Source organism: Nerophis ophidion, linkage group LG17 (genome assembly GCF_033978795.1).
Source record: "Nerophis ophidion isolate RoL-2023_Sa linkage group LG17, RoL_Noph_v1.0, whole genome shotgun sequence".
NCBI lineage: Eukaryota > Metazoa > Chordata > Actinopteri > Syngnathiformes > Syngnathidae > Nerophis > Nerophis ophidion.
Window position 1 is genome coordinate 1,370,925 of NC_084627.1, and position 27,195 is coordinate 1,398,119.

At 40.9% G+C, this 27,195-nt stretch overlaps 1 protein-coding gene across 3 annotated transcripts in view; it reads left to right on the forward strand.

The window, feature by feature from the left end:
* The first annotated feature begins 9,156 nt into the window (after positions 1 to 9,156).
* Positions 9,157 to 27,195, forward strand: part of arvcfa (ARVCF delta catenin family member a) — a 63,884-nt gene continuing 45,845 nt past the window's right edge. Inside the window, exons 1-2 of one of the 3 annotated variants that reach the window (XM_061875695.1) lie at positions 9,157 to 9,315; positions 26,131 to 26,298. In XM_061875695.1, the coding sequence (XP_061731679.1) occupies positions 9,295 to 9,315; positions 26,131 to 26,298 (189 nt within the window). In that variant the 5' untranslated portion in view covers positions 9,157 to 9,294. Of the gene's footprint in view, positions 9,316 to 22,547; positions 22,720 to 26,124; positions 26,299 to 27,195 lie in introns of those variants that run through there. The other 2 variants (XM_061875694.1, XM_061875693.1) reach the window with 2 other exon arrangements.

Here is a 27,195-nt window from a genome sequence, read left to right on the forward strand (position 1 = left end):
TGCATGTGTGTGTGTGTGTGTGTGTGTGTGTGTTGCACTTTCCATTGCTTGCCAATGCTGCATATTAACACAGCAAAAGGTCACCAGTGGCCTTGAACGCACCCGAAAGGTCGCTTTTTCCCTTTTTTTTTGTTTCTTTTTTGCACGGCAGAACCAGCAAGACTTGTTGCCAACGTGCCCAAATCCACTTCCTGTTGATTTGATCAGCGGTAACACAAGTCGACAAGACCAGGCCTTCGCTAAAGTAGCGTGCTTTTTAATCCTCGTTGTCGCTCCGAGGAGGGATGCTGAGGAGAAGGAGTCGCGTGGCTGCCACCGCTGCTGCTTGGGAAAAAAATGACAATCAAGCCTGTTGACGACGAAGCATATCAATGAGCCGTGAGCGAGGCAGTCAGCCGCCAAAATCTAGGTCAGCGTGCGTGTCAGGCGTCGACACACTCTTTTCTTTACTTCTTACACGAGGATGTCAAACGAGACAAAATGTGCTCATTAAAATGTTGCAATACTTTAACACCAACAAATAATCTCATTTATTTCCTTGACCTATTTGCTTGGTTGTGTTTGCACTTTTTAAATAAACTTTTTCTCCGACAAACAAAAAACATGTCATGGCGTGGGACAAACACAAAACTGTGGCATGAAACAAACAAACATAAACTATGGTGAGGAACAAACACGAAACTGTGGCAAAAACAAACAGCATAAACTATGGCGTGGAACAAACACAAAACTGTGGCATGAAACAAACAACATAAACTATGGCGTGGAACAAACACGAAACTGTGCCAGGAAACAAACAAACTATGGCGTGGAACAAACACAAAATAGTGGCATGAAACAAACACCATAAACTATGGAATGGAACAAACACAAAACTGTGGCATGAAACAAACATTATAGAGTATGGCGTGGAACAAACACAAAACTGTGGCATGAAAAAAAAAACATAAACTATGGCGTGGAACAAACACGAAACTGGGGCAAAAACAAACAGCATAAACTTTGGCGTGGAACAAACACAAAACTCTGGCAGGAAATAAACAAACATAAACTATGGCGTGGAACAAACACAAAACTGTGGCATGAAAAAACAGCATAAACTATGTCTTGGAACAAACACAAAACTATGGCATGAAACAAACATAATAAACTATGTCGTGGAACAAACACAAAACGGTGGCATGAAACAAACAAACATAAACTATGGTGTGGAACAAACACAAAACTGTGGCATGAAACAAACATTATAAACTATGGCGTGGAACAAACACAAAACTGTGGCATGGAACAAACAAACATAAACTATGGCGTGAAACAAACACAAAAATGTGGCATGAAACAAACAGCATAAACTATGGCGTGAAACAAACACAAAACTGTGGAATGAAACAAACAGCATAAACTATGGATTGGAACAAACACGAAACTGTGGCATGAAATAAACACGACTTACGTGGACACAGAATGAATCGAACAACATGAACTATGGGATCGCATGAAAACGCGCATGAAACTATGGCATGAAAAGAGCAACCAGACCGACTAACTGGCAACGGCAGGCTTAAATAATAGTCTCTTGATTAGAGACAGGTGTGACCCGAACACAAAAGGCAGGTGAAAATCATAAGTTGTCATGGAAACAAAAACAAACAAGGGTGCACAAAAACAGGAACTAATGGAATCTTAAAGTAACAGAAAATAACAAAAAACATCATCCAGACCACAGATCATGACGCGCACAAGTGAATGCAGCGCATACTTGGTCAATAGCCATACAGGTCACACTGAGGGTGGCCGTATAAACAACTTTAACACTGTTACATATATGCGCCACACTGTGAACCCACACCAAACAAGAATGACAAACACATTTCGGGAGAACATCCGCACCGTAACACGACATAAACACAGCAGAACAAATACCCAGAACCCCTTGCAGCACTAACTCTTCCATAACTTGAGTTGATTTATTTTGGAAAGCCTTGTTACATTGTTTAATGCATTCAGCGGGGCATCACAACAAAATTAGGCATAATAATGTGTTAATTTCACAACTGTATATATCGGTATCGGTTGATATCTGTCAAGACGTGGACTATGGTGTGATTTGTTTTCCCGTGGTGCAAAGCGACTGGATCGGACAAAAACTATGGACATAAAACAAAACTTGCAAACTATGGCATTAATAAAGAAAACTTACTTGGAATGAGAAAAGAGCATGAAAAAGAGCAGCATGGATCATCAGCATGAATAACAAGGGTGTGTAGAGGGGGATGTCGCCAGGCTGACTGCCTGGCAACTACAGGCTTAAATAGATGTGACGTGATTAACAACAGGTGCGCGAGTCCAAATGAATCAGGTGCGTGACATGAGGACAGGTGAAAACTAATGGGTTGTTATGCAAACAAAGCAGGGAGTGAAAAAACAGGAACTGACAGAGTGCAAAAACCTAACAGAACCTAGCCAAACTAAACATGATCACCAAGACATGACAATATCGTAATCGGTAATTAAGAGTTGGACAATATCGGAAAAAGTTAAAGTACCAATCATTGGTACTAGGTGTGGTGAAATGTGTCCTCTGCATTCGACCCATCCCCTTGATCACCCCCTGGGAAGTGAGGGGAGCAGTGGGCAGCAGCGGTGCCACGCCCGGGAATCATTTATGGTGATTTAAGATCGGATATCGGCAAAAAAAGCCATTATCGGACATCTCTAATCGCCGCCCCTTGCTTGAAAGGCCTTTGGAAGAGATTCAAACACCTCTCGAGAGGACAAGTCTAGAACCATTGCTGTGTTTCGAGGTGAGTCCGAATATATCCGACCAGAACTTCTCAACCCCGAACTCCAGCTCAGGTTCCCTCTCCCCACAGAGAGGTGATATCTGTTGTGTTTTTGTCATTTCCCTGCCTTCTCTTTTGTGGTGTCTGTTTTTCTTCAGTCAATTAGTCCCCAGCGAGGCGCACCTGCAACAAACCTCTACCCAGTAGTATTTAAGCTCGTCACCAACAGCTGGTCCCTGCACTTCCCACCTGCATGTGCCTGATTCACGTCGTCCTGCCTGGTAGGTTGTCTCTCCTTATTCCTGAAATTCCTCACCTCTTTGTGTTTGCTTCCTCGCCACCCTGAGATGATTTTGTGTTGGACCTTTTGTTGAGCTCAGTGTGCCCTGGCCTTTTCCCCTGCTGACATACTTGCCAACCTTGAGACCTCCGATTACGGGAGGTGGTGGGGTTGGGAGCGGGGCGTGGTTAAGATGGGAGGAGTATATTTACAGCTAGAATTCACCAAGTCAAGTATTTCATATATATATATATATATATATATATATATATATATATATATATATATATATATATATATATATATATATGAAATACTTGACTTGGTGAATTCATATATATATAGATATATATATATATATATATATATATATATATATATATATATATATATATAGGGCTTCACGGTGGCAGAGGGGTTAGTGCGTCTGCCTCACAAAACGAAGGTCCTGCAGTCCTGGGTTCAAATCCAGGCTCGGGATCTTTCTGTGTGGAGTTTGCATGTTCTCCCCGTGAATGCGTGGGTTCCCTCCGGGTACTCCGGCTTCCTCCCACTTCCAAAGACATGCACCTGGGGATAGGTTGATTGGCAACACTAAATTGGCCCTAGTGTGTGAATGTGAGTGTGAATGTTGTCTGTCTATCTGTGTTGGCCCTGCGATGAGGCGGCGACTTGTCCAGGGTGTACCCCGCCTTCCGCCCGATTGTAGCTGGGATAGGCGCCAGCGCCCCCCGCGACCCCAAAAGGGAATAAGCGGTAGAAAATGGATGGATATATATATATATATATATATATATATATATATATATATATATATTTATATATATATATATATATATATATATATATATATAATTATTTCTTATATACATATAAGAAATACTGTGAGGACTGGTGGGCATTGTGATGCCGGGTTCGATTCCCTCGAGGATGCGTTGACGTGAACACAACAAAGGTAGGATCTTAAAATATTTATTTAACAAAAAGGAAGCTCTGAACAGAAATACTGGAGCTAATAAAAAGGCAAACCAAAAACGCTAGTATGAAAACTAGGAAGTAAAAATAGACAAACTTAAATAGCACGTTGGCACAAAAGAGAAAACAAATCATCAGCATGTAAACTGGACAAAACAAGTGGCTTAGCGTGAGAAGCTAGCGAGAATAGAAATACTTGCGAGAAAGTAAATGATCAAAATCCAGACGTACAGTGGTGTGAAAGCAAACTGGAAATAAGGAGTCGGAGAAATATACAAAATGGAAAAATAAATAGTGTAGATCTGAGCAGCAGATCGCAACAGTATTCCCCCCCAACAAAAGACAGATACCAGATGTCTCAAAAAAAAAAAACTAAGAAAAAACAAAACTTGAACCCCCTCCCCAAAACAGAAAGTCCACAAACGAAGGGAGGGCGGAGGGAGGCCACGGTGGAGGGTCGCCAAGTCGTGTGTCCCCGAATCCACCGGGACAAATCATGTGGCAGTGGCGGACGGAAACGCCGGTGCCGCAAAAGTCTTGGTGGGCGACCTCGAAAAGGCCACATTGGTGGCCGCTGAGAAGGTGGGCGTGCGTGGCGCCAAAAGTTAAGCAGCCTTAGGGTTTTTAGGGAAAGTCTTGAGGGCTGCTGCTGTTTGCACCATTGGCGTCCAGTTACTGACCTTTGAGAAGGCAGACTGCAGGCCCCAGATTGCTGCTTACGCAGCAGGCCAACTCGAGGACGCAGAGACATCGTCGAGGAAGCTGGAGGCGGAGTCATCGTCGGCGCGGAAACAGGTGCGGGTGCTGCAGACGAAGAAGGCGGTGTCGTAAAGGCAGGCGTAGTCGTCGTCGTCGTGGAGGCAGGTGCAGTCGTCGCCGTCGTGGAGGCAGGTGCAGTCGTCGTCGGTGGCGCTGGTGTAGGCTCCAGTCCCGTCGTCGGTGCGGGTGTGGGCTCCAGCCCCGTCGTCGGTGCTGGTGTGGGCTCCAGCTCTGGAGCTGGTGCTGGAGTGGACTCCAGCAATAGGGATGGTGTTGGAGTGGACTCCAATAATAGGACTGGTGCTGGAGTGGGCTCCAGCCTAGGAGCAGGTGCTGGTGTGAGAACCAGGTGAAAGTCTGAAACCGGTGTGAGAACCAGTTCTGGGTTGGAGGCTGGTGTGAGAACCAGGCTAGAGTCCATTTCTGGTGCGAGAACCAGGCTAGAGTCCATCTCTGGTGCGAGAACCAGGCTAGGGACAGAACTACATGGACTAGGACAGCGACTAAGACATGGACGGAACACAGGTGGTGGAGGACGCGCTGGAGTTTGTGGCTTAGCAGGTTGCAACTGTGCTACCTCCGTAGCACAGCTGCTAACCTGAGCCCCCTCTTCAAACAATGGATGCCAGACGTATTCCTTATCATGTGAAGAGGTATCTAAGGGTGGGTGGAGGGAGGTTAGGAGGAAGGCAGATTCTTCCCTACTAGAATTACTAGAAGAACCCTTAGAAAAAGGAGAAAACCCCATAGATTTGGGCTGGGCTTGAGGACTTAGTGACTGAGATGAACAAGAAGGTGAAAATTGAGAACTAGACTTGTATCTGGAAAACACGTCCTTATGGAGATCCTTCTTATCAATATTGTCCAGAAAATTAAAGTCAATATAATTAGAAAAAGGCTGAGAATTATAGTCCAAAAAATTCTTTTTGATGACGTCACCGGAAGGCGTTACCGACATGACGTCACCGCTGCCGTCTGTGAAAGAGACATGGCGGTCGAAAGAAAGTGTGGACATGTAACTAAAGGGATTACCAGGCTTGTGAGGAGTATCCTGGATGGGTTGAAGTTTGCTGTGTTCGCTGAAAGACAGTTGTGGAGTAGAAGCGTCACTGCATTGGGCAGCTCGAGCCGCTTCGGAAGGCACATCACCGTAATGACGGATCTCTGCCTCCCGTGCTCGGAGCTTTTTCCACGTGCCTATATCAAAGGCTTTCTCTTTCCAGCTGTCAATCGCGAAGGAATCTCTTGCTGGGTTCATACTGTGAGGACTGGTGGGCATTGTGATGCCGGGTTCGATTCCCTCGAGGATGCGTTGACGTGAACACAACAAAGGTAGGATCTTAAAATATTTATTTAACAAAAAGGAAGCTCTGAACAGAAATACTGGAGCTAATAAAAAGGCAAACCAAAAACGCTAGTATGAAAACTAGGAAGTAAAAATAGACAAACTTAAATAGCACGTTGGCACAAAAGAGAAAACAAATCATCAGCATGTAAACTGGACAAAACAAGTGGCTTAGCGTGAGAAGCTAGCGAGAATAGAAATACTTGCGAGAAAGTAAATGATCAAAATCCAGACGTACAGTGGTGTGAAAGCAAACTGGAAATAAGGAGTCGGAGAAATATACAAAATGGAAAAATAAATAGTGTAGATCTGAGCAGCAGATCGCAACAAATACTTGACTTTCAGTGAATTTGTCACGCCTGTAAGTTTATGTTTTGGTTAGCTTATGCTTACTTTTTTGGACATTTAAGTTCTGTCTTGGCACTTCCTGGTTTGTTTTCGTCTCCATGCCAACTGATTACTTTTCACCTGTCATGTCACGTCACTGTCCTCAGCCTCACACCTGTTTTCACTAATTATCATAGCTACTTAAGTCACTCTTTTTCTTGTCTTCATTCTGGGATCTTCACGCACGCTACCCATGCTGCACCTCCTTCATGCCCTCGTCCATAGTTCCATGCCGTGTAAGTTTTTGTATTTATGCCATTGTGCTAGTTTTGTTTATAGTTCATTATTATTCATGCCAATCGAGCAAGTGTTTTTGTTTCATGTTTGTACTTTGCAGCATTTATGCTAGTCTTTGTTTGTTCATAGCCAAATGTCTGTACCTCCCTGTGAGCGCCCTTAGTTTGTTTATTTTTTATTATAGTTTTTAAATAAACAACAATGTACTCACAGCCACGTCTCTTCCGTGCAAATCATTCTCTGCATCGAGGAAACAACTTTAATCCAAGCCGAGTTGTGACAGAATTCTAGCTATATATATTTTTTTTAATTTTATTATATATATATATATATATATATATATATATATATATATATATATATATATATATATATATATATATATAAGAAATACCTGAATTTCAGTGTTCATTTATTTACATGTATACACTCACATAACACTCATCTACTCATTGTTGAGTTAAGGGTTGAATTGTCCATCCTTGTTCTATTCTCTGTCACTATTTTTGTAACCATATGCATGTACAATAGATGGCAGTATTGTCCTGTTTAAGAGTGTCACAACATTGCTGTTTACGGCAGACGAACTGCTTTACGGTAGACGAAAACGTGACTGCTGTTGTCGTTACCGCGCTGGGAGGACGTTAATGAAACTGGCTAACAAGAAACCCACATAAGAAACCAAGAACTCGCCCTCGATCATTCTACAGTTATAACGTCATTGGGCAGACACGCTGTTTATATTGTGGGAAAGCGGATGTGAAAACAGGCTGTCCTCACTCAGGTCCGCATGGAGCTGGAGGGGGCGTGGCCTCCAGCTCTGCCTGAATTTCGGGAGATTTTCGGGACAAGATTTGTCCCGGGAGGTTTTCGGGAGAGGCGCTGAATTCCGGGAGTCTCCCGGAAAATCTGGGAGGGTTGGCAAGTATGCCTGCCGACCACTGAGGGACCTGCTTTTGTTTGCTTATTCATGGTGTGCACTTCTGCCCCATCGTCTTTTGTTATACTTTCTGAACTCATTAAATTTTCCCTTTTTGTAATTCTACCTTGCCTCCAGTCTCTGCATCCTGGGGTCAGCTCCCTGACCCATTCCTAACAGATATCCACGTTTCAAGAGTTACATTCTGCAGCCAAGTGTCTCAGTTTGTTGGTGACAAACCCCAAGATGCAGAGATGCATTGCGTAAGAAAACATGAATTAATAGAACAGTAAAACAAGAACAAACCAAAAGGGTACGAACAAAAGGCGCGCACAAGGCGCATAACAAACTTGGCTAAGAACAAAAACACTTACTGTGACACGACGGAACTATGGCCTGAGCAGAGGGTACAGAAGTACAGGACTGTCTCAGAAAATTTGAATATTGTGATAAAGTCCTTTATTTTCTGCAATGCTGTAATGTCATACATTCTGGATTCATTACACATCAACTGAAATATTGCAAGCCTTTGATTATTTTAATATTGCAGATTATGTCATACAGTTTAAGAAAACTCAAAAATCTTATCTCAAAAAATCAGAATATTTCCTCAGACCAAGTAAAAAAGCTGTATGCCCTAATCAGCAATATTAAAAATAATAAAAGGCTTGCAATATTTCAGTTGTGTAATGAATCCAGAATGTATGACATTTTCATGTTTTTAGTCGCAGTACAGAAAATAAAGGACTTTATCACAACATTCTAATTTTCTGAGACAGTCCTGTAGACAAAGCTATAAACGACAAGACAGGTAGTGGTGACATCGACACGAAAATAATCCAGCCCAGAGTGGAGGAACAAGCTGGTCTAAATAGCACCTGGCTGATTGACACCAGGTGTGGCCCAGTGCCAATCAGCCACAGCTGATGGGAAAAAGCACTCAGGGATAACAGCAGGCAATAGACACAAACAGAGGAAAAACTAAAACTTATCCAAACGGTCAGGGACAAGCCTGACACCAAGGTCCTTATTGTTGACTGCCGGACTCTTTTTGAGGTATCAAGTTTCCTTAAAAAGTTTGTTGTTGTGCCTCACCAGTAACCTTTGACCTTATAAATAGACCTCCCGCCCCAAAAAATAATAATAAAAAAAATAATCCAGCCCACAATGTTGTGTAACGCCATCCCACAGCAGCGTGCTTGTCGCTGCAGCAAGAGTCCCAACAAATTCTCCTTCTCCGAGACAAACGAGAGCGGGCGTCTCTGTGTTCCAGCTGCCTCTGCTTGCGCGTGTGTGCGTGTGTGTGCAGCACAGTGTGGATTCAGCACCTTGTTAATAGCGAGCATATTAACTGCAGCACACATCCAGGGGGGGGGAGGAGCAGCGGCACCTGCATGGCTCGCATGCATGCTGGACAAAATGTGTTGCGTTTATGAGGGTGCACAGCAGAAGAGGAGGGGTGTGTGTGTGTGTGTGTGTGTGTATGTGTGTGTGTGAGGTTTGAACTGGCTGCTCACAGGGAGGCAGGAATTAGGCAGAGGAGAGCAGCAAACGTCTGAGGAGGAAAAAGAAGGAGAGGAGTAGGAGGAGGCAACCTTGTGCCTCAATCATGCCTGCACAAGTGAAGGAGGTAAGTGTGTGTGTTTGTAAATGTGTGTGTGTGTGTGTGTGTGTAGAGGCTGCAGAGAAAGGAGCTTTATGTCATGCAGGAGGCGTCAATTGCTTCACCTCCTTGCCTGCTGTTCGGTGCAGTCTCCTTGTGTTGCATGAGAGGAAATAGGATGAGGAGGGAGGGCATGAGGCATGATGCTGACATCTTCATCAAGTGTGTGTGTCCGTATGAATGCACGAAAGCTGATGTCTCAGTGAGTGTGTGTGTGTGTGTGTGCAAGATAATGACATAGTGCACACACACAGTGTTGAGCGTGCTGCCATCATGTATCGCATTAAATCCGACCATGCAGCATTTAACTATTTGAGGGGCGACCAGAAAGGCGAAAGTGGCGCTGAGGAAGAAAACTGTATTTAAAAAAAATAATAATAATGAAATATGTAATTGATGATGGAATATGCTGTCATATACTTCAACTTGACACAATTACTGCAGTATTCTGTTTACCTTCTTGATGTTATTATTGTTTGAGTAAGAAGCCCTGCATATTTGAATGAGATTCAATGCAAGAGTTTGCAATCATGAAGATACTTTATGGTTTTCAATATTGTGAGTTTTTTTTAGTATTATTAATTGCATCACATACTGTAGACATATGGCCATACTACTGCAAAATATTCAACCATTGACTGAATTTAGTTGTATTTACATTTTAATTTTGTTATTTTACAAATAAGACAATTTGTCCCAAAGAAAAATAATCATATGAATAAATAATATAAACTTTTTTAGTTAATATTTTTTGTAACATTATTTGGTATAACTGTATATAGCTAATTATTTTTGTTGAATTTTTTATCAGACATACACACAAAATGTAATAATTTGACTGCATTTAATTTTATTGTAATTTAAAAAAAAAATACAAGTAAGATTTATTATCCTAGGGGATTATAGTAAAAGTTTATTGAAAAATATATAAAGAGGATTTTTTTTTTTTTTAATCTGTTGATTTTGATTGAATTATCAGTCATACACATGACAAAATTATGGCTAAAACATTTAATCATTAATTGTATTTATTTTAACTGTAATTAAAACATTTTTTTTTACATATAAGATCATTTTTTCCAACATAATTTGTTTTTTCTAAACAAAATAATTTGAAAAAACACCCACATAATTTTTTTAGGTAATTGATTTTTATTTAATTATTAGACATATATGGTGAAATTACATCTAAACATTTAATCATTGAATGCATTTAATCGCAATGCAAATTTCAAAATGTTATTTACAAATTACATAATTTTTTTGGATAATTAATTGTAATTATATTTTTTTATCAAACATCACATAGGGAAATCCCTGCAAATCTATTTAATTATTACAATTCAAATCACATTCTTTGTTTTCATTGTATTTTTAAAATTAGATTTACAAGTAACATTTTTTCCGAGGGAAATAATTTTATCAATATTTAATTGAAAAATAAATAAATAAAAAGAAAAACCTTTTCAAAATAAATAATGGTGAAATTAATCCCGACACATTTGACTATTTTTAAAATAATTTATTGTAATACAAAATGACAGTACAAATAAAGTAATTAGAGAAATGTTCGATACTAACAATCTTCTAAAAGGATTTAATTTGAGACAATTTTTCCACAAAGAAAATTATTATTATTATTACAACTATACGTTGCAAAATCTTTATTTTTTTAAAACTCAACAAACTAGATGCAGTTTTGAAAACATTTTTTTTTTTTAAATCAGACAAGATGAGATTAATCCCAACTAATTTGACTATTTTTAAAAGTAATTTATTGTAATATATAATGTCATTAAAAATAAAATAATTAGAAAAATGGTCAATACTAACAATCTTCTAAAACAGTGGTTCTCAACCTTTTTTCAGTGATGTACCCACTGTAAAAAAATGTTTTAATCCAAGTACCCCCTAATCAGAGTAAAGCATTTTTGGTTGAAAAAAATGCTTTGAATTCATATTTTGTTAAAGTATTATTCATTAAATATATTTATAAAGGATTTTTGAATTGTTGCTATTTTTAGAATATTTTTGAAAAATCTCACGTACCCCTTGGCATACCTTCGAGTACCCCCAGGCGTACGCATACCCCCATTTGAGAACCACTGTTCTAAAATAATTCAATTTGATTCAATTTGAGACAATTTTTCCACAAAGAAAAATATTATTTTTACTACAACGATGTTATAATTTTTTTTTTAAATTAAACTAACAAGATGCAATTTTGAAAATTAAAAAGTAATCCTACTTTATTGTAAATCAGTTTTATTCATTTAATCTCATTGCAAATTTCAAAATGTTACTTACGAATTACATAATTGATTTGTTAATTAATTAAAATTATATTTTTTATCAGACATCCCATAGGGAAATCACTGCAAACCCATTTAAATATTACAATTTATTTATTATTATTTTTTTGTCCTTTCCAGCTTCTCAGGCAAATCATATAGTTGATGTAGATGCCCATTAAAAAAAAAAAAAAAAAAAAATATTACAATTTAAATTACATTCTTTATTTTAATTGTATTTTTTAAATTGTATTTGCGAGTAAAAAAAAATTCTCAATGGAAATCATTTCAGAAATATTGATTGAAAAAAAAAAAAATAAATAAAAAAAGCATTTTAAAAATCAGACATGGTGAAATCAATCCCTACTAATTCGACTATTTTTTAAAGATAATTTCTGGTAATATAAATTGACAGCAAGACAAACACAATTTTCAACAACAACAATCTTTAAATATAATTTAATTTGATTTAATTTGAGATGATTTTTCCACAAAGAAAATTATTATTACTACAACTACGTTCCAATTTTTTTTTAAACTAAACTAACAAAAAGCAATTTTGAAAATTAAAAAAGTAATCTTAATTAATTATAACTCAATTTGATTTGTATCAGACACAAACATTCTTGACTCTACGTGATTTAATTACATTTTCAACCTGTTCATAATTTACTGTCACAATTTGATTTTGGGTGACTATATAGAATTATTTAATTCATATCAAAAAGAAAACACATCCTTGTTGTGTAATACTAACATGTCTACTGGCCTTAAAGTCCTACTGAAACCCACTACTACCGACCACGCAGTCTGATAGTTTATATATCAATGATGAAATATTAACATCGCAACACATGCCAATACGGCCTTTTTAGTTTACTAAATTGCAATTTTAAATTTTGCACGGAAGTCTCATGCTAAAACGTCGCGGTCTGATGACGCGCGTGCGTGACGTCACGCATTGTAGAATACATTTTGTTCCAGCTATAAGTCGTCTGTTATCATCGCATAATTCCACAGTATTATGGACACCTGTGTTGCTGAATCTTTTTAAATTTGTTCAATGAATAATGGAGACGTCAAAGAAGAAAGCTGTAGGTGGGAAGCGGTGTATTGCGGCCGCCTTTCATCTCCGTAATATCGCTAAAATTCGCTCCATTCTGTCCACTAAAGACCCTGAGATCATTATCCATGCGTTTGTTACGTCTCGCCTCGACTACTGTAACGTATTATTTTCGGGTCTCCCCATGTCTAGCATTAAAAGATTACAGTTGGTACAAAATGCGGCTGCTAGACTTTTGACAAGAACAAGAAAGTTTGATTACATTACGCCTGTACTGGCTCACCTGCACTGGCTTCCTGTGCACTTAAGATGTGACTTTAAGGTTTTACTACTTACGTATAAAATACTACACGGTCTAGCTCCATCCTATCTTGCCGATTGTATTGTACCGTATGTCCCGGCAAGAAATCTGCGTTCAAAGGACTCCGGCTTATTAGTGATTCCCAAAGCCCAAAAAAAGTCTGCGGGCTATAGAGCTTTTTCATTTCGGGCTCCAGTACTCTGGAATGCCCTCCCGGTAACAGTTCGCGATGCCACCTCAGTAGAAGCATTTAAGTCTCACCTTAAAACTCATTTGTATACTCTAGCCTTTAAATAGACTCCATTTTTAGACGAGTTGATCTGCCGTTTCTTTTCTTCTTCTCCTATGTCCCACTCTCCCTTGTGGAGGGGGTGCGTTCCGATCCGGTGGCCATGTACTGCTCGCCTGTGTATCGGCTGGGGACATCTCTGCGCTGCTGATCCGCCTCCGCTTGGGATGGTTTCCTGCTGGCTCCGCTGTGAACGGGACTCTCGCTGCTGTGTTGGATCCGCTTTGGACTGGACTCTCGCGACTGTGTTGGATCCATTATGGATTGAACTTTCACAGTATCATGTTAGACCCGCTCGACATCCATTGCTTTCCTCCTCTCCAAGGTTCTCATAGTCATCATTGTCACCGACGTCCCACTGGGTCATTATTGTCACCGATGTCCCACTGGGTGTGAGTTTTCCTTGCCCTTATGTGGGCCTACCGAGGATGTCGTAGTGGTTTGTGCAGCCCTTTGAGACACTAGTGATTTAGGGCTATATAAGTAAACATTGATTGATTGATTGAAACACAGCCGGTGTTTCATTGTTTACATTCCCGAAAGATGACTGTAGATTCCTAAAGTAGCCTTAAGCTGGACGCTCCTCTACTATCACATTCACTCCGCTTGCTGCGGCAACAACAAAACAAAACTCCAGACGTTCTTCTTCGTTTGTATGGTTTACTTGTGATATTAATAATTCAAAACATAAAACAGTCACGATGTGGGAACAAATGAATGACAAAATAAAGAGAGTTTGTTGCAGTACTAGTTACTAGTTACTAGTTCACGGTGGGAGAGGGGTTAGTGCGTCTGCCTCACAATACGAAGGTCCTGCAGTCCTGGGTTCAAATCCAGGCTCGGGATCTTTCTGTGTGGAGTTTGCATGTTCTCCCCGTGAATGCGTGGGTTCCCTCCGGGTACTCCGGCTTCCTCCCACTTCCAAAGACATGCACCTGGGGATAGGTTGATTGGCAACACTAAATTGGCCCTAGTGTGTGAATGTGAGTGTGAATGTTGTCTGTCTATCTGTGTAGGCCCTGCGATGAGGTGGCGACTTGTCCAGGGTGTACCCCGCCTTCCGCCCGATTGTAGCTGAGATAGGCGCCAGCGCCCCCCGCGACCCCAAAAGGGAATAAGCGGTAGGAAATGGATGGATGGATGGATAGTTAGAAAAAGTATGAATGAGAATAAGTATGAGTGAGCGTCAAGCTTAAGGCTACTTTAGGAATCTACATTTTAGTCAAAAAACGGTGTGGCTCGATTCCACCGCACCTGACAGCAATTACCCATGACACTTTGCGTCCAAAAACCCCCTTACCACACAGATCCTTCCGCCATATATGCACTTAAAACAGTTATGTCATCATTTTGACAAATGTAATAATTACAATTAAAGTGAGATTTATATAATTACTCCAAGCATTCAATATATCAACTTTCTTATCATGCAAATAAAGTAAATAGTCCCCTTTAGTCCGAACTTTATCGTCGATGTTCTCTACTAAAGGGATTATCCAGAATTATCCTTGTAAATTTGTCTAATAACATCTGAATCGCTCCCACTGTAGTCTTTTTTTTCCCCTTTTTCTAGTCCTTCACTCTCACTTTCCTCATCCACAAATCTTTCACCCTCGCTCAAATTAATGGGGAAATTGTCGCATTCTCAGTCCGAATCGCTCTCGCTGCTGGTGGCCATGATTGTAAACATTGTTCAGATGTGAGGAGCTCTACAGCTCGTGACGTCACGCGCATATCGACTGCTACTTCCAGTACAGGCAAGGCTTTTTTTTATCAGCACCAAAAGTTGCGAACTTTATCGTCGATCTTCTCTACTAAAGGGATTTTCCAGAATTATCCTTGTAAATTTGTCTAACATCTGAATCGCTCCCACTGTAGTCTTTTTTCCCCTTTTTTCTAGTCCTTCACTCTCACTTTCCTCATCCACAAATCTTTCATCCTCGCTCAATATAATGGGGAAATCGTCGCTTTTTTGGTCCGAATCGCTCTCGCTGCTGGTGGCCATGATTGTAAACATTGTTCAGATATGAGGAGCCCTATAACTCGTGACGTCACGCGCATATCGACTGCTACTTCCGGTACAGGCAAGGCTTTTTTTTATCAGCACCAAAAGTTGCAAACTTTATCGTCGATGTTCTCTTCAAAAGGAATTTTCCAGAATTATCCTTGTAAATTTCTCTAATAACATCTGAATCGCTCCCACTGTAGTCTTTTTTTCCCCTTTTTCTAGTCCTTCACTCTCACTTTCCTCATCCACAAATCTTTCATCCTCGCTCAAATTAATGGGGAAATTGTCGCTTTCTCGGTCCGAATCGCTTTCGCTGCTGGTGGCCATGATTGTAAACATTGTTCGGATGTGAGGAGCCCTACAACCCGTGACGTCACGCGCACATCGACTGCTACTTCCGGTACAGGCAAGGCTTTTTTTTATCAGCATCAAAAGTTGGGAACTTTATCGTCGATGTTCTCTACTAAAGGGATTTTCCAGAATTATCCTTGTAAATTTGTCTAATAACATCTGAATCGCTCCCACTGTAGTCTTTTTTTCCCCTTTTTCTAGTCCTTCACTCTCACTTTCCTCATCCACAAATCTTTCATCCTCGCTCAAATTAATGGGGAAATTGTCGCTTTCTCGGTCCGAATCGCTTTCGCTGCTGGTGGCCATGATTGTAAACATTGTTCGGATGTGAGGAGCCCTACAACCCGTGACGTCACGCGCACATCGACTGCTACTTCCGGTACAGGCAAGGCTTTTTTTTATCAGCATCAAAAGTTGGGAACTTTATCGTCGATGTTCTCTACTAAAGGGATTTTCCAGAATTATCCTTGTAAATTTGTCTAATAACATCTGAATCGCTCCCACTGTAGTCTTTTTTTCCCCTTCTTCTAGTCCTTCACTCTCACTTTCCTCATCCACAAATCTTTCATCCTCGCTCAATAAAATGGGGAAATCGTCACTTTTTTGGTCCGAATCGCTCTCGCTGCTGGTGGCCATGATTGTAAACATTGTTCAGATGTGAGGAGCTCCACAACTTGTGACGTCACGCGCATATCGACTGCTACTTCCGGTACAGGCAAGGCTTTTTTTTTATCAGCACCAAAAGTTGCGAACTTTATCGTCGATGTTCTCTACCAAAGGGATTTTCCAGAATTATCCTTGTAAATTTGTCTAATAACATCTGAATCGCTCCCACTGTAGTCTTTTTTTTCCCTTTTTCTAGTCCTTCACTCTCACTTTCCTCATCCACAAATCTTTCATCCTCGCTCAATATAATGGGGAAATCGTCGCTTTTTTGGTCCGAATCGCTCTCGCTGCTGGTGGCCATGATTGTAAACATTGTTCGGATGTGAGGAGCTCTACAACTCGTGACGTCACGCGCATATCGACTGCTACTTCCGGTACAGGCAAGGCTTTTTTTTAATCAGCACCAAAAGTTGCGAACTTTATCGTCGATGTTCTCTACCAAAGGGATTTTCCAGAATTATCCTTGTAAATTTGTCTAATAACATCTGAATCGCTCCCACTGTAGTCTTTTTTTCCCCTTCTAGTCCTTCACTCTCACTTTCCTCATCCACAAATCTTTCATCCTCGCTCAAATTAATGGGGAAATTGTCGCTTTCTCAGTCCGAATCGCTCTCGCTGCTGGTGGCCATGATTGTAAACAATATTCAGAAGTGAGGAGCTCCACAACCCGTGACGTCACGCGCACATCGTCTGCTACTTCCGGTACAGCCAAGGCTTTTTTTTATCAGCACCAAAAGTTGCGAACTTTATCGTCGATGTTCTCTACTAAATCCTTTCAGCAAAAAAATGATCAAGTATGACACATAGAATGGACCTGCTATCCCCGTTTGTATAAGAAAATCTCATTTCAGGAGGCTTTTAGAGAGGAACAATAAAGGTAACTTTGGACTATTTTCTTGGATTAACTTGCATATAATTGGATCCCTTTGACGGGCAAAAGTTTGAGGACGCTTCTCCATGCTATTTAATGAGAAAGTTAGCTTGATGAGTGCATTCCAGGCTGTAGAGAGTGAGCAAACAAAGCACAGTCGGAACATCGTCGTCGACCTATTTGGCTCAGCAATGCACTTTTTAGTGACGCTGCACTGACTTATTTAAATAAGCTTTGACTCAGAGCTGGCCTGGCGACCCCCCGAATCCACCCCCCTCTGGAGCTTGACTCATCAGACAGGGTGAAGGGGGCGGGGGGGTGAGGACAACAAACGGGGCCCTGTCCTGTCTGCCCAGCCGACCATCACTCTCGTCCTCATCAAACTGTCTGCAGGCGAGGTCCACGCACTTTTTTTTTTTTTTTTTATTCGCCCAACTATCCAATATGGCGGTTATTGAGGGGGGGTCATCTCCTGACCCCTTTTATCTCCGCCTGCCTGCGCTCTCTTCACAGCACTTTGCACAGACCCATTTGGGTCTGATACGGATAAAAGCGGGACAGACGATTACCAGGAATGAGAAGAAGAAAAAAAAAAAAATCGCAAAAGTCAAACACAGATGAACGAGAGCGATCAGCCACTTGTTGCTAGGCAGATTTGGTGAAAGCCCCAAAGTCTAATGGAGCCCTGTTTCCGTGGCAACTTGGGACAGGGGTTTGTGCTGCCTCACACGGCTGCCAAAGGACAGGGAGATGTGGCGGCAGCACCGTCACAATAATGTTTACTTTCATGTTAGAGGACAAGTTCCATAGAGAATAATGACATAGAAATAGTCTGTTCCAGGGTCAAACTCTCACCAGCATGAACCGTTTTAACGTTTTTTAACTCAACATAAAAAGAGCGGAGTGCTCCTGTCAAATAAAGAATCTGCGACGTTTTTGCAGTAGCTTGTTAAAAAGAGCAGTCAAATAGAGAATCTTTGACCTTTTTTGCAGTACGTCGTTAAAAAGAGCAGAGTGCTCATGTCAAATAGACGATCCCTGACATTTTTTGCAGTCGGTCCTTAAAAAGAGCAGAGTTCTCCTGTTAAATAGACGATCTTTGACGTTTTTGCAGTACGTCCTTAACGGAGTTCTCCTGTCAAATAGACGATCTCTGATATTTTTTGCAGTAGGTCCTTAAAAAGAGCAGAGTTCTCCTGTCAAATAGACGATCTTTGACGTTTTTGCAGTACGTCCTTAACGGCGTTCTCCTGTCAAATAGACGATCTCTGACATTTTTTGCAGTAGGTCCTTAAAAAGAGCAGAGTTCTCCTGTCAAATAGACGATCTTTGACGTTTTTGCAGTACGTCCTTAACGGAGTTCTCCTGTCAAATAGACGATCGCTGCCTTTTTTTGCAGTACGTCCTTAAAAAGAGCAGAGTTCTCCTGTCAAATAGACGATCTTTGGAGGTTTTTTGCAGTCGGTCCTTAAAAGGAGCAGAGTTCTCCTGTCAAATAGACGATCTTTGACGTTTTTGCAGTATGTCCTTAACAGAGTTCTCCTGTCAAATAGACGATCTCTGCCTTTTTTTGCAGTAGGTCCTTAAAAAGAGCAGAGTGCTCCTGTCAAGACGATCTTTTGAGGTTTTTTGCAGTACGTCGTTAAAAGGAGCAGAGTTCTCCTGTCAAATAGACCATCTTTGACGTTTTTGCAGTAGGTCCTTAAAAAGAGCAGAGTTCTCCTGTCAAATAGACGATCTTTGACGTTTTTGCAGTACGTCCTTAGCGGAGTTCTCCTGTCAAATAGACGATCTTTGACGTTTTTGCAGTACGTCCTTAACGGAGTTCTCCTGTCAAATAGACGATCTCTGCCTTTTTTTGCAGTAGGTCCTTAAAAAGAGCAGAGTGCTCCTGTCAAATAGACGATCTTTGGAGGTTTTTTGCAGTCGGTCCTTAAAAGGAGCAGAGTTCTCCTGTCAAATAGACGATCTTTGACGTTTTTGCAGTACGTCCTTAACAGAGTTCTCCTGTCAAACAGACGATCTCTGCCTTTTTTTGCAGTAGGTCCTTAAAAAGAGCAGAGTGCTCCTGTCAAATAGACGATCTTTGGAGGTTTTTTGCAGTACGTCGTTAAAAAGAGCAGAGTGCTCATGTCAAATAGACGATCTCTGCCTTTTTTTGCAGTAGGTCCTTAAAAAGAGCAGAGTGCTCCTGTCAAATAGACGATCTTTGGAGGTTTTTTGCAGTACGTCATTAAAAAGAGCAGAGTGCTCGTGTCAAATAGACGATATTTGACGTTTTTGCAGTACGTCCTTAACGGAGTTCTTCTGTCAAATAGACGATGTCTGCCTTTTTTTGCAGTTGGTCCTTAAAAAGAGCATAGTGCTTGTGTCAAATAGAGGATCTTTGACTTTTTTGCAGTACGTCCTTAAAAAGAGCAGAGTGCTCCTGTCAAACAGATGATCTTTGACATTTTTTGCAGTAGGTCCTTAAAAAGAGCAGAGTGCTACTGTCAAATAGACAATCTTTGGAGGTTTTTTGCAGTAGGTCCTTAAAAAGAGCAGAGTTCTCCTGTCAAATAGACGATCACTGACATTTTTTGCAGTAGGTCCTTAAAAAGAGCAGAGTGCTCATGTCAAATAGACGATCTTTGGAGGTTTTTTGCAGTAGGTCCTTAAAAAGAGCAGAGCGCGCCTGTCAAAACCAGGATCTTTGATGTATTTGCAGTAGCTCCTTAAAAAGAGCAGAGTGCTCGTGTCAAATAGAGAATCTTTGGCCTTTTTTGCAGTACGTCCTTAAAAAGAGCAGAGTGCTCCTGTCAAACAGACGATCTTTGACATTTTTTGCAGTAGGTCCTTAAAAAGAGCGGAGTGCTACTGTCAAATAGACGATCTTTGGCATTTTTTGTAGAACGGCCTTAAAAAGAGCAGAGTCCTCCTGTCAAATACAGAATCTGTGACAATTTTGATGTAACTACTTAAAAATAGGAGAGTGCTCATGTCAAATAGAGAATCTGTGACGTTTTTTGCAGTAGGGCCTTAAAAAGAGCAGAGCGCGCCTGTCAAAACTAGGGTCTTTGATGTTTTTGCAGTAGCTCCTAAAAAAGAGCAGAGTGCTCGTGTCAAATAGAGAATCTGTGACGTTTTTTGCAGTAGGGCCTTAAAAAGAGCAGAGCGCGCCTGTCAAAACCAGGATCTTTGATGTTTTTGCAGTAGCTCCTAAAAAAGAGCAGAGTGCTCGTGTCAAATAGAGAATCTGTGACGTTTTTTGCAGTAGGGCCTTAAAAAGAGCAGAGCGCGCCTGTCAAAACCAGGATCTTTGATGTTTTTGCAGTAGGTCCTTAAAAAGAGCAGAGTGCTCATGTCAAATAGACGATCTTTGGAGGTTTTTTGCAGTAGGTCCTTAAAAAGAGCAGAGCGCGCCTGTCAAAACCAGGATCTTTGATGTATTTGCAGTAGCTCCTTAAAAAGAGCAGAGTGCTCGTGTCAAATAGAGAATCTTTGGCCTTTTTTGCAGTACGTCCTTAAAAAGAGCAGAGTGCTCCTGTCAAACAGACGATCTTTGACATTTTTTGCAGTAGGTCCTTAAAAAGAGCGGAGTGCTACTGTCAAATAGACGATCTTTGGCATTTTTTGTAGAACGGCCTTAAAAAGAGCAGAGTCCTCCTGTCAAATACAGAATCTGTGACAATTTTGATGTAACTACTTAAAAATAGGAGAGTGCTCATGTCAAATAGAGAATCTGTGACGTTTTTTGCAGTAGGGCCTTAAAAAGAGCAGAGCGCGCCTGTCAAAACTAGGGTCTTTGATGTTTTTGCAGTAGCTCCTAAAAAAGAGCAGAGTGCTCGTGTCAAATAGAGAATCTGTGACGTTTTTTGCAGTAGGGCCTTAAAAAGAGCAGAGCGCGCCTGTCAAAACCAGGATCTTTGATGTTTTTGCAGTAGCTCCTAAAAAAGAGCAGAGTGCTCGTGTCAAATAGAGAATCTGTGACGTTTTTTGCAGTAGGGCCTTAAAAAGAGCAGAGCGCGCCTGTCAAAACCAGGATCTTTGATGTTTTTGCAGTAGCTCCTTAAAAAGAGCAGAGTGCTCGTGTCAAATAGAGGATCTTTGATGTTTTTGCAGTTCGTCCTTAGAAAGAGCAGAGTGCTCCTGTCAAATAGATGATCTTTGACATTTTTTGCAGTAAGTCCTCAAAAAGAGCATAGTGCTCCTGTCAAATAGACGATCTTTGGAGGTTTTTTGCAGTAACTCCTTAAAAAGAGCAGAGTGCTCGTGTCAAATAGAGGATCTTTGACGTTTTTGCAGTAAGTCCTTAAAAAAAGCATAGTGCTCCTGTAAAATAGACAATCTTTGACCTTTTTTGCAGTAGGTCCTTAAAAAGAGTCGAGTACTCCTGTCAAATAAAGGATCTTTGACATTTTTGCAGTAGCTCCTTACAAAGAGCAGAGCGTGCCTGTCAAAACCAGGATCTTTGATGTTTTTGCAGTAGCTCCTTAAAAAGAGCAGAGTGCTCTGTCAAATAGAGGACCTTTGACGTTTTTGCAGTAAGTCCTTACAAAGAGCAGAGCGCGCCTGTCAAAACTAGGATCTTTGATGTTTTTGCAGTAGGTCCTTTAAAAAGAGCAGAATGCTCGTGTCAAATAGAGGGTCTTTGACTTTTTTGCAGTAGGTCCTTAAAAAGAGCAGAGTGCTCCTGTCAAATAGACGATCTTTGACATTTTTTGTAGAACGGCCTTAAAAAGAGCAGAGTGCTCCTGTCAAACACAGAATCTGTGACGTTTTTGCGGTAACTCCTTAAAAAGAGCAGAGTGCTCGTGTCTGATAGAGGATCTTTGACGTTTTTGCAGTAAGTCCTTAAAAAGCAGAGTGCTCTGTCTAATAGAGGATCTTTGACATTTTTGCAGTAAGTCTTTACAAAGAGCAGAGCGCGCCTGTCATAACTAGGATCTTTGATGTTTTTGCAGTAGCTCCTAAAAAGAGCAGAGTGCTCGTGTCAAATAGAGGATCTTTGACTTTATTGCAGTACGTCCTCAAAGAGAGCAGAGTGCTCCTGTCAAATAGACGATCTTTGACATTTTTTCAGTAGGTCCTTAAAAAGAGCAGAGTGCTCCTGTCAAATAGACGATCTTTGACATTTTTTTAGAAAGGCCTTAAAAAGAGCAGAGTTCTCCTGTCAAATACAGAATCTTTGACGTTTTTGCAGTAACTCCTTAAAAAGAGCAGAGTGCTCGTGTCAGAGGATATTTGACGTTTTTGCAGTAAGTGTCACGCCTGTAAGTTATGTTTTGGTTTTGGTCATGCTATGTTTATTTTTTGGACATTCAGTCACGTTTTTCACTTCCTAGTTTTGTTTGTTTCCATGCCAACGCATTAGTTCCCACCTTGTCTCGCCCCTGCCCTCAGTCCCACACCTGTTCCTGATTATCACAGCCAGTATTTAAGTAATTTTCTTTCTGTTCATCATTCTGGGATCTTCACACTCGCTCACACGCTACCCATGCTGCACCTCGATTATCTGCTTCATGCCTTGCCATGCTGTCCATTTTGTCCACGTAAGTTTTTGTTATTCATGCCACTGCGCAAGTGTTTTTGTTTCATGTTTATAGTTTATAGCCTTTGTGCTAGTCTTTTGTTTCATAGCCCAAGTTTTGTACCTCCATTGTGAGCGCTTTTTGTTTGTTCCTGTTTTTAGTTTATTAGTGTTAAAATAAAAATGTCTTTACCTTCACGCCGTTTCCACTCCATTCGCTTTGCACCCCGGGAAAACAAACCAAGACCAAGTCCAAGCCTGACAGTAAGTCCTTTAAAAAGAGCAGAGTGCTCTGTCAAATAGGGGATCTTTGACGTTTTTGCAGTAAGTCCTTACAAAGAGCAGAGCGCGCCTGTCAAAACTAGGATCTTTGATGTTTTTGCAGTAGCTCCTTTAAAAAGAGCAGAATGCTCGTGTCAAATAGAGGATCTTTGACTTTTTTTGCAGTGCGTCCTTAAAAAAAGCATAGTGCTCCTGTAAAATAGACAATCTTTGACCTTTTTTGCAGTAGGTCCTTAAAAAGAGTCGAGTACTCCTGTCAAATAAAGGATCTTTGACATTTTTGCAGTAGCTCCTTACAAAGAGCAGAGCGCGCCTGTCAAAACCAGGATCTTTGATGTTTTTGCAGTAGCTCCTTACAAAGAGCAGAGTGCTCGTATCAAATAGACGATCTTTGACATTTTTTGCTGTAGGTCCTTAAAAAGAGCAGAATGCTCGTGTCAAATAGAGGATCTTTGACTTTTTTTGCAGTACGTCCTTAAAAAAAGCATAGTGCTCCTGTAAAATAGACAATCTTTGACCTTTTTTGCAGTAGGTCCTTAAAAAGAGTCGAGTACTCCTGTCAAATAAAGGATCTTTGACATTTTTGCAGTAGCTCCTTACAAAGAGCAGAGCGCGCCTGTCAAAACCAGGATCTTTGATGTTTTTGCAGTAGCTCCTTACAAAGAGCTGAGTGCTCGTATCAAATAGACGATCTTTGACATTTTTTGCTGTAGGTCCTTAAAAAGAGCAGAGTGCTCCTGTCAAATAAAGAATCTGTGACGTTTTTGCAGTAGCTCCTTAAATAGAGCAGTCAAATAGAGAATATTTGACCTTTTTTGCAGTACGTCCTTAAAAAGAGCAGAGTGCTCGTGTCGAATAGAGGATCTTTGACTTTTTTGCAGTACGTCCTTAAAAAGAGCAGAGTGCTCCTGTCAAATAGACGATCTTTGGCATTTTTTGTAGAACGGCCTTAAAAAGAGCAGAGTGCTCCTGTCAGAGGACCTTTGACGTTTTTGCAGTAAGTCCTTACAAAGAGTAGATGCGCCTGTCAAAACTAGGATCTTTGATGTTTTTGCAGTAGCTCCTAAAAAGAGCAGAGTGCTTGTGTCAAATAGAGGATCTTTGACTTTATTGCAGTACGTCCTTAAAAAGAGCAGTGCTCCAGTCAAATAGACGATCTTTGACATTTTTTGCAGTAGGTCCTTAAAAATAGCAGAGTGCTCCTGTCAAATAGACGATCTTTGACATTTTTTGTAGAACGGCCTTAAAAAGAGCAGAGTGCTCCTGTCAAACACAGAATCTGTGACGTTTTTGCGGTAACTCCTTAGAAAGAGCAGAGTGCTCGTGTCAGATAGAGGATCTTTGACGTTTTTGCAGTAAGTCCTTAAAAAGCAGAGTGCTCTGTCTAATAGAGGATCTTTGACATTTTTGCAGTAAGTCTTTACAAAGAGCAGAGCGCGCCTGTCATGACTAGGATCTTTGATGTTTTTGCAGTACGTCCTTAAAAAGAGCAGAGTGCTCCAGTCAATTAGACGATCTTTGACATTTTTTGCAGTAGGTCCTTAAAAAGAGCAGAGTGCTCCTGTCAAATAGACGATCTTTGGCATTTTTTGTAGAACGGCCTTAAAAAGAGCAGAGTGCTCCTGTCAAGCACAGAATCTGTGACGTTTTTGCAGTAACTCCTTAAAAAGAGCGGAGTGCTCGTGTCAGAGGATCTTCGACGTTTTTGCAGTAAGTCCTTAAAAAGAGCAGAGTGCTCGTGTCAAATAGAGGATATTTGACTTTATTGCAGTACGTCCTTAAAAAGAGCAGTGCTCCAGTCAAATAGACGATCTTTGACATTTTTTGCAGTAGGTCCTTAAAAATAGCAGAGTGCTCCTGTCAAATAGACGATCTTTGACATTTTTTGTAGAACGGCCTTAAAAAGAGCAGAGTGTTCCTGTCAAACACAGAATCTGTGACGTTTTTGCGGTAACTCCTTAAAAAGAGCAGAGTGCTCGTGTCAGATAGAGGATCTTTGACATTTTTGCAGTAAGTCCTTAAAAAGCAGAGTGCTCTGTCTAATAGAGGATCTTTGACATTTTTGCAGTAAGTCCTTACAAAGAGCAGAGCGCGCCTGTCAAAACTAGGATCTTTGATGTTTTAACAGTAGCTCCTTAAAAAGAGCAGAATCCTCGTGTCAAATAAAGGATCTTTGACTTTTTTGCAGTATGTCCTTAAAAAGAGCAGAGTGCTCATGTCAAATAGACGATCTTTGACATGTTTTGCAATAGCTCCTTAAAAAGAGCAGAGTGCTCCTGTCAAATAGACGATCTTTGGCATTTTTTGTAGAACGGCTTTAAAAAGAGCAGAGTGCTCCTGTCAAATACAGAATCTGCGACGTTTTTGCAGTAACTCCTTAAAAAAAGCAGAGTGCTCGTGTCAGATAGAGGATCTTTGACATTTTTTGCAGTAAGTCCACAAAAAGAGCATAGTGCTCCTGTCAAATAGACAATCTTTGACATTTTTTGCCGTAGGTCCTTAAAAAAAGCCGAGTGCTCCTGTAAATTAGAGGAATTGTGACTTTTTTGCAGTAGCGTCCCTGTCATGCGCGTTAGAGGATCTTTGACTGGTGTTTTCTCAGTAGAAAGCCTGAACAAAAGAGCGCAGAGTCACACAGAGGATCTTCGTGCAGTGTTTTTGCAGTGGATGCATAAAACGGGTATCATAATCCATAAAACAAGAACGTGCGAGTTCAAGACAAAAATGGAGTGGAAAAAGTGTTATACAACAACATCGTTGTCGCTTTCTCTTTTCGGCTTTTTTTTTTTTTGGCACAGCCGGCTGCTCCCTGCAAACCAAAAAAAATAAACACAAAAAATAAATGTCATTTTGACACTCAATCAAAAGAGAGAAAAGTGCTCGCACCAAGTTTCCCAAAGTGCCCACAAAGGACAACTTGATTGCTTTTTGCACTGGAAGTGAAACAATCGCAATGTTTTGACGCCTTTAAAACAACAACACTTTGTGAAGGTTTATCAGGCAAATTGCAGGACGACTTTGTGCTGACCCGCCATGTTTAAAATGCTGTTGAGCTGTCGTGTGTGTGTGTGTGTGTGTGTGTGTGTGTGTGTGTGTGTGTGTGTGTGTGTGTGTGTGTGTGTGTGTGTGTGTGTGTGTGTGTTAGGAGCAGAGCCCAGAGGGACCTCCTTCATTGCTGCTGTCCCAGGAAGCCAAACAGCAGGTGACGGTGGACCAGCCGTCCGCCAACGACGAGGTGGAAACCTCCAGCGCCTCGGCCATGACGTCCACCATCGACAGCTCCACCGAGGCCGACACGCCTCTGCAGACCGACTCGGAGGTGCTGGCGTTCTTCATCGCTCCTTCTCTCGCTACATTCCAGTCCATTTGGAGGATCTTTGACCAGCGTTTTCTCAGTTTGTTGTTACAAATCATTGCATGCTTTGTTATATAGAGGATCTTTGACATTTATTTGCTGTAGGTCCTTAGAACGTGAACGTGGATCCACTTCGGTGCGATCCACTTCACTTCAGTTCCATCCATCCATTTCTACCGCTTTTTGCCCTTCGGGGACCGCAGATGTGGGGATCTAACATAATAGTGAGAGTCCAGTCCATAGAGGATCAAACATAATAGTGAATGTTTCAGTCCATAGTGGATCTAACATAATAGTGAGAGTCCAGTCCATAGTGGATCTAACATAATAATGAGAGTCCAGTCCATAGTGGATCCTACATAATAATGAGAGTCCAGTCCAGAGTGGATCTAATATAATAGTGAGAGTCCAGTCCATAGGGGATCTAACATAATATTATGAGAGTCCAGTCCATAGTGGATCTAACATAATAGTGAGAGTTCAGTCCATAGTGGATCTAATATAATAGTGAAAGTCCAGTCCATAGTGGATCTAACATAGTAGTGAGAGTCCAGTCCATAGTGGATGTAACATAATATTATGGGATTCCAGTCCATAGTGGATCTAACATAATAGTGAGAGTCCAGTCCATAGTGGATCTAATATAATAGTGAGAGTCCAGTCCATAGTGGATCTAACATAATAGTGAGAGTCAAGTCCATAGTGGATCTAACATAATAGTGAGAGTCCAGTCCATAGTGGATCTCACATAATGGTGTGAGAGACCAGTCCATAGTGGATCTAACATAATAGTGAGAGTCCAGTCCATAGTGGATCTAACATAATAGTGAATGTCCAGTCCATAGTGGATCTAACATAATA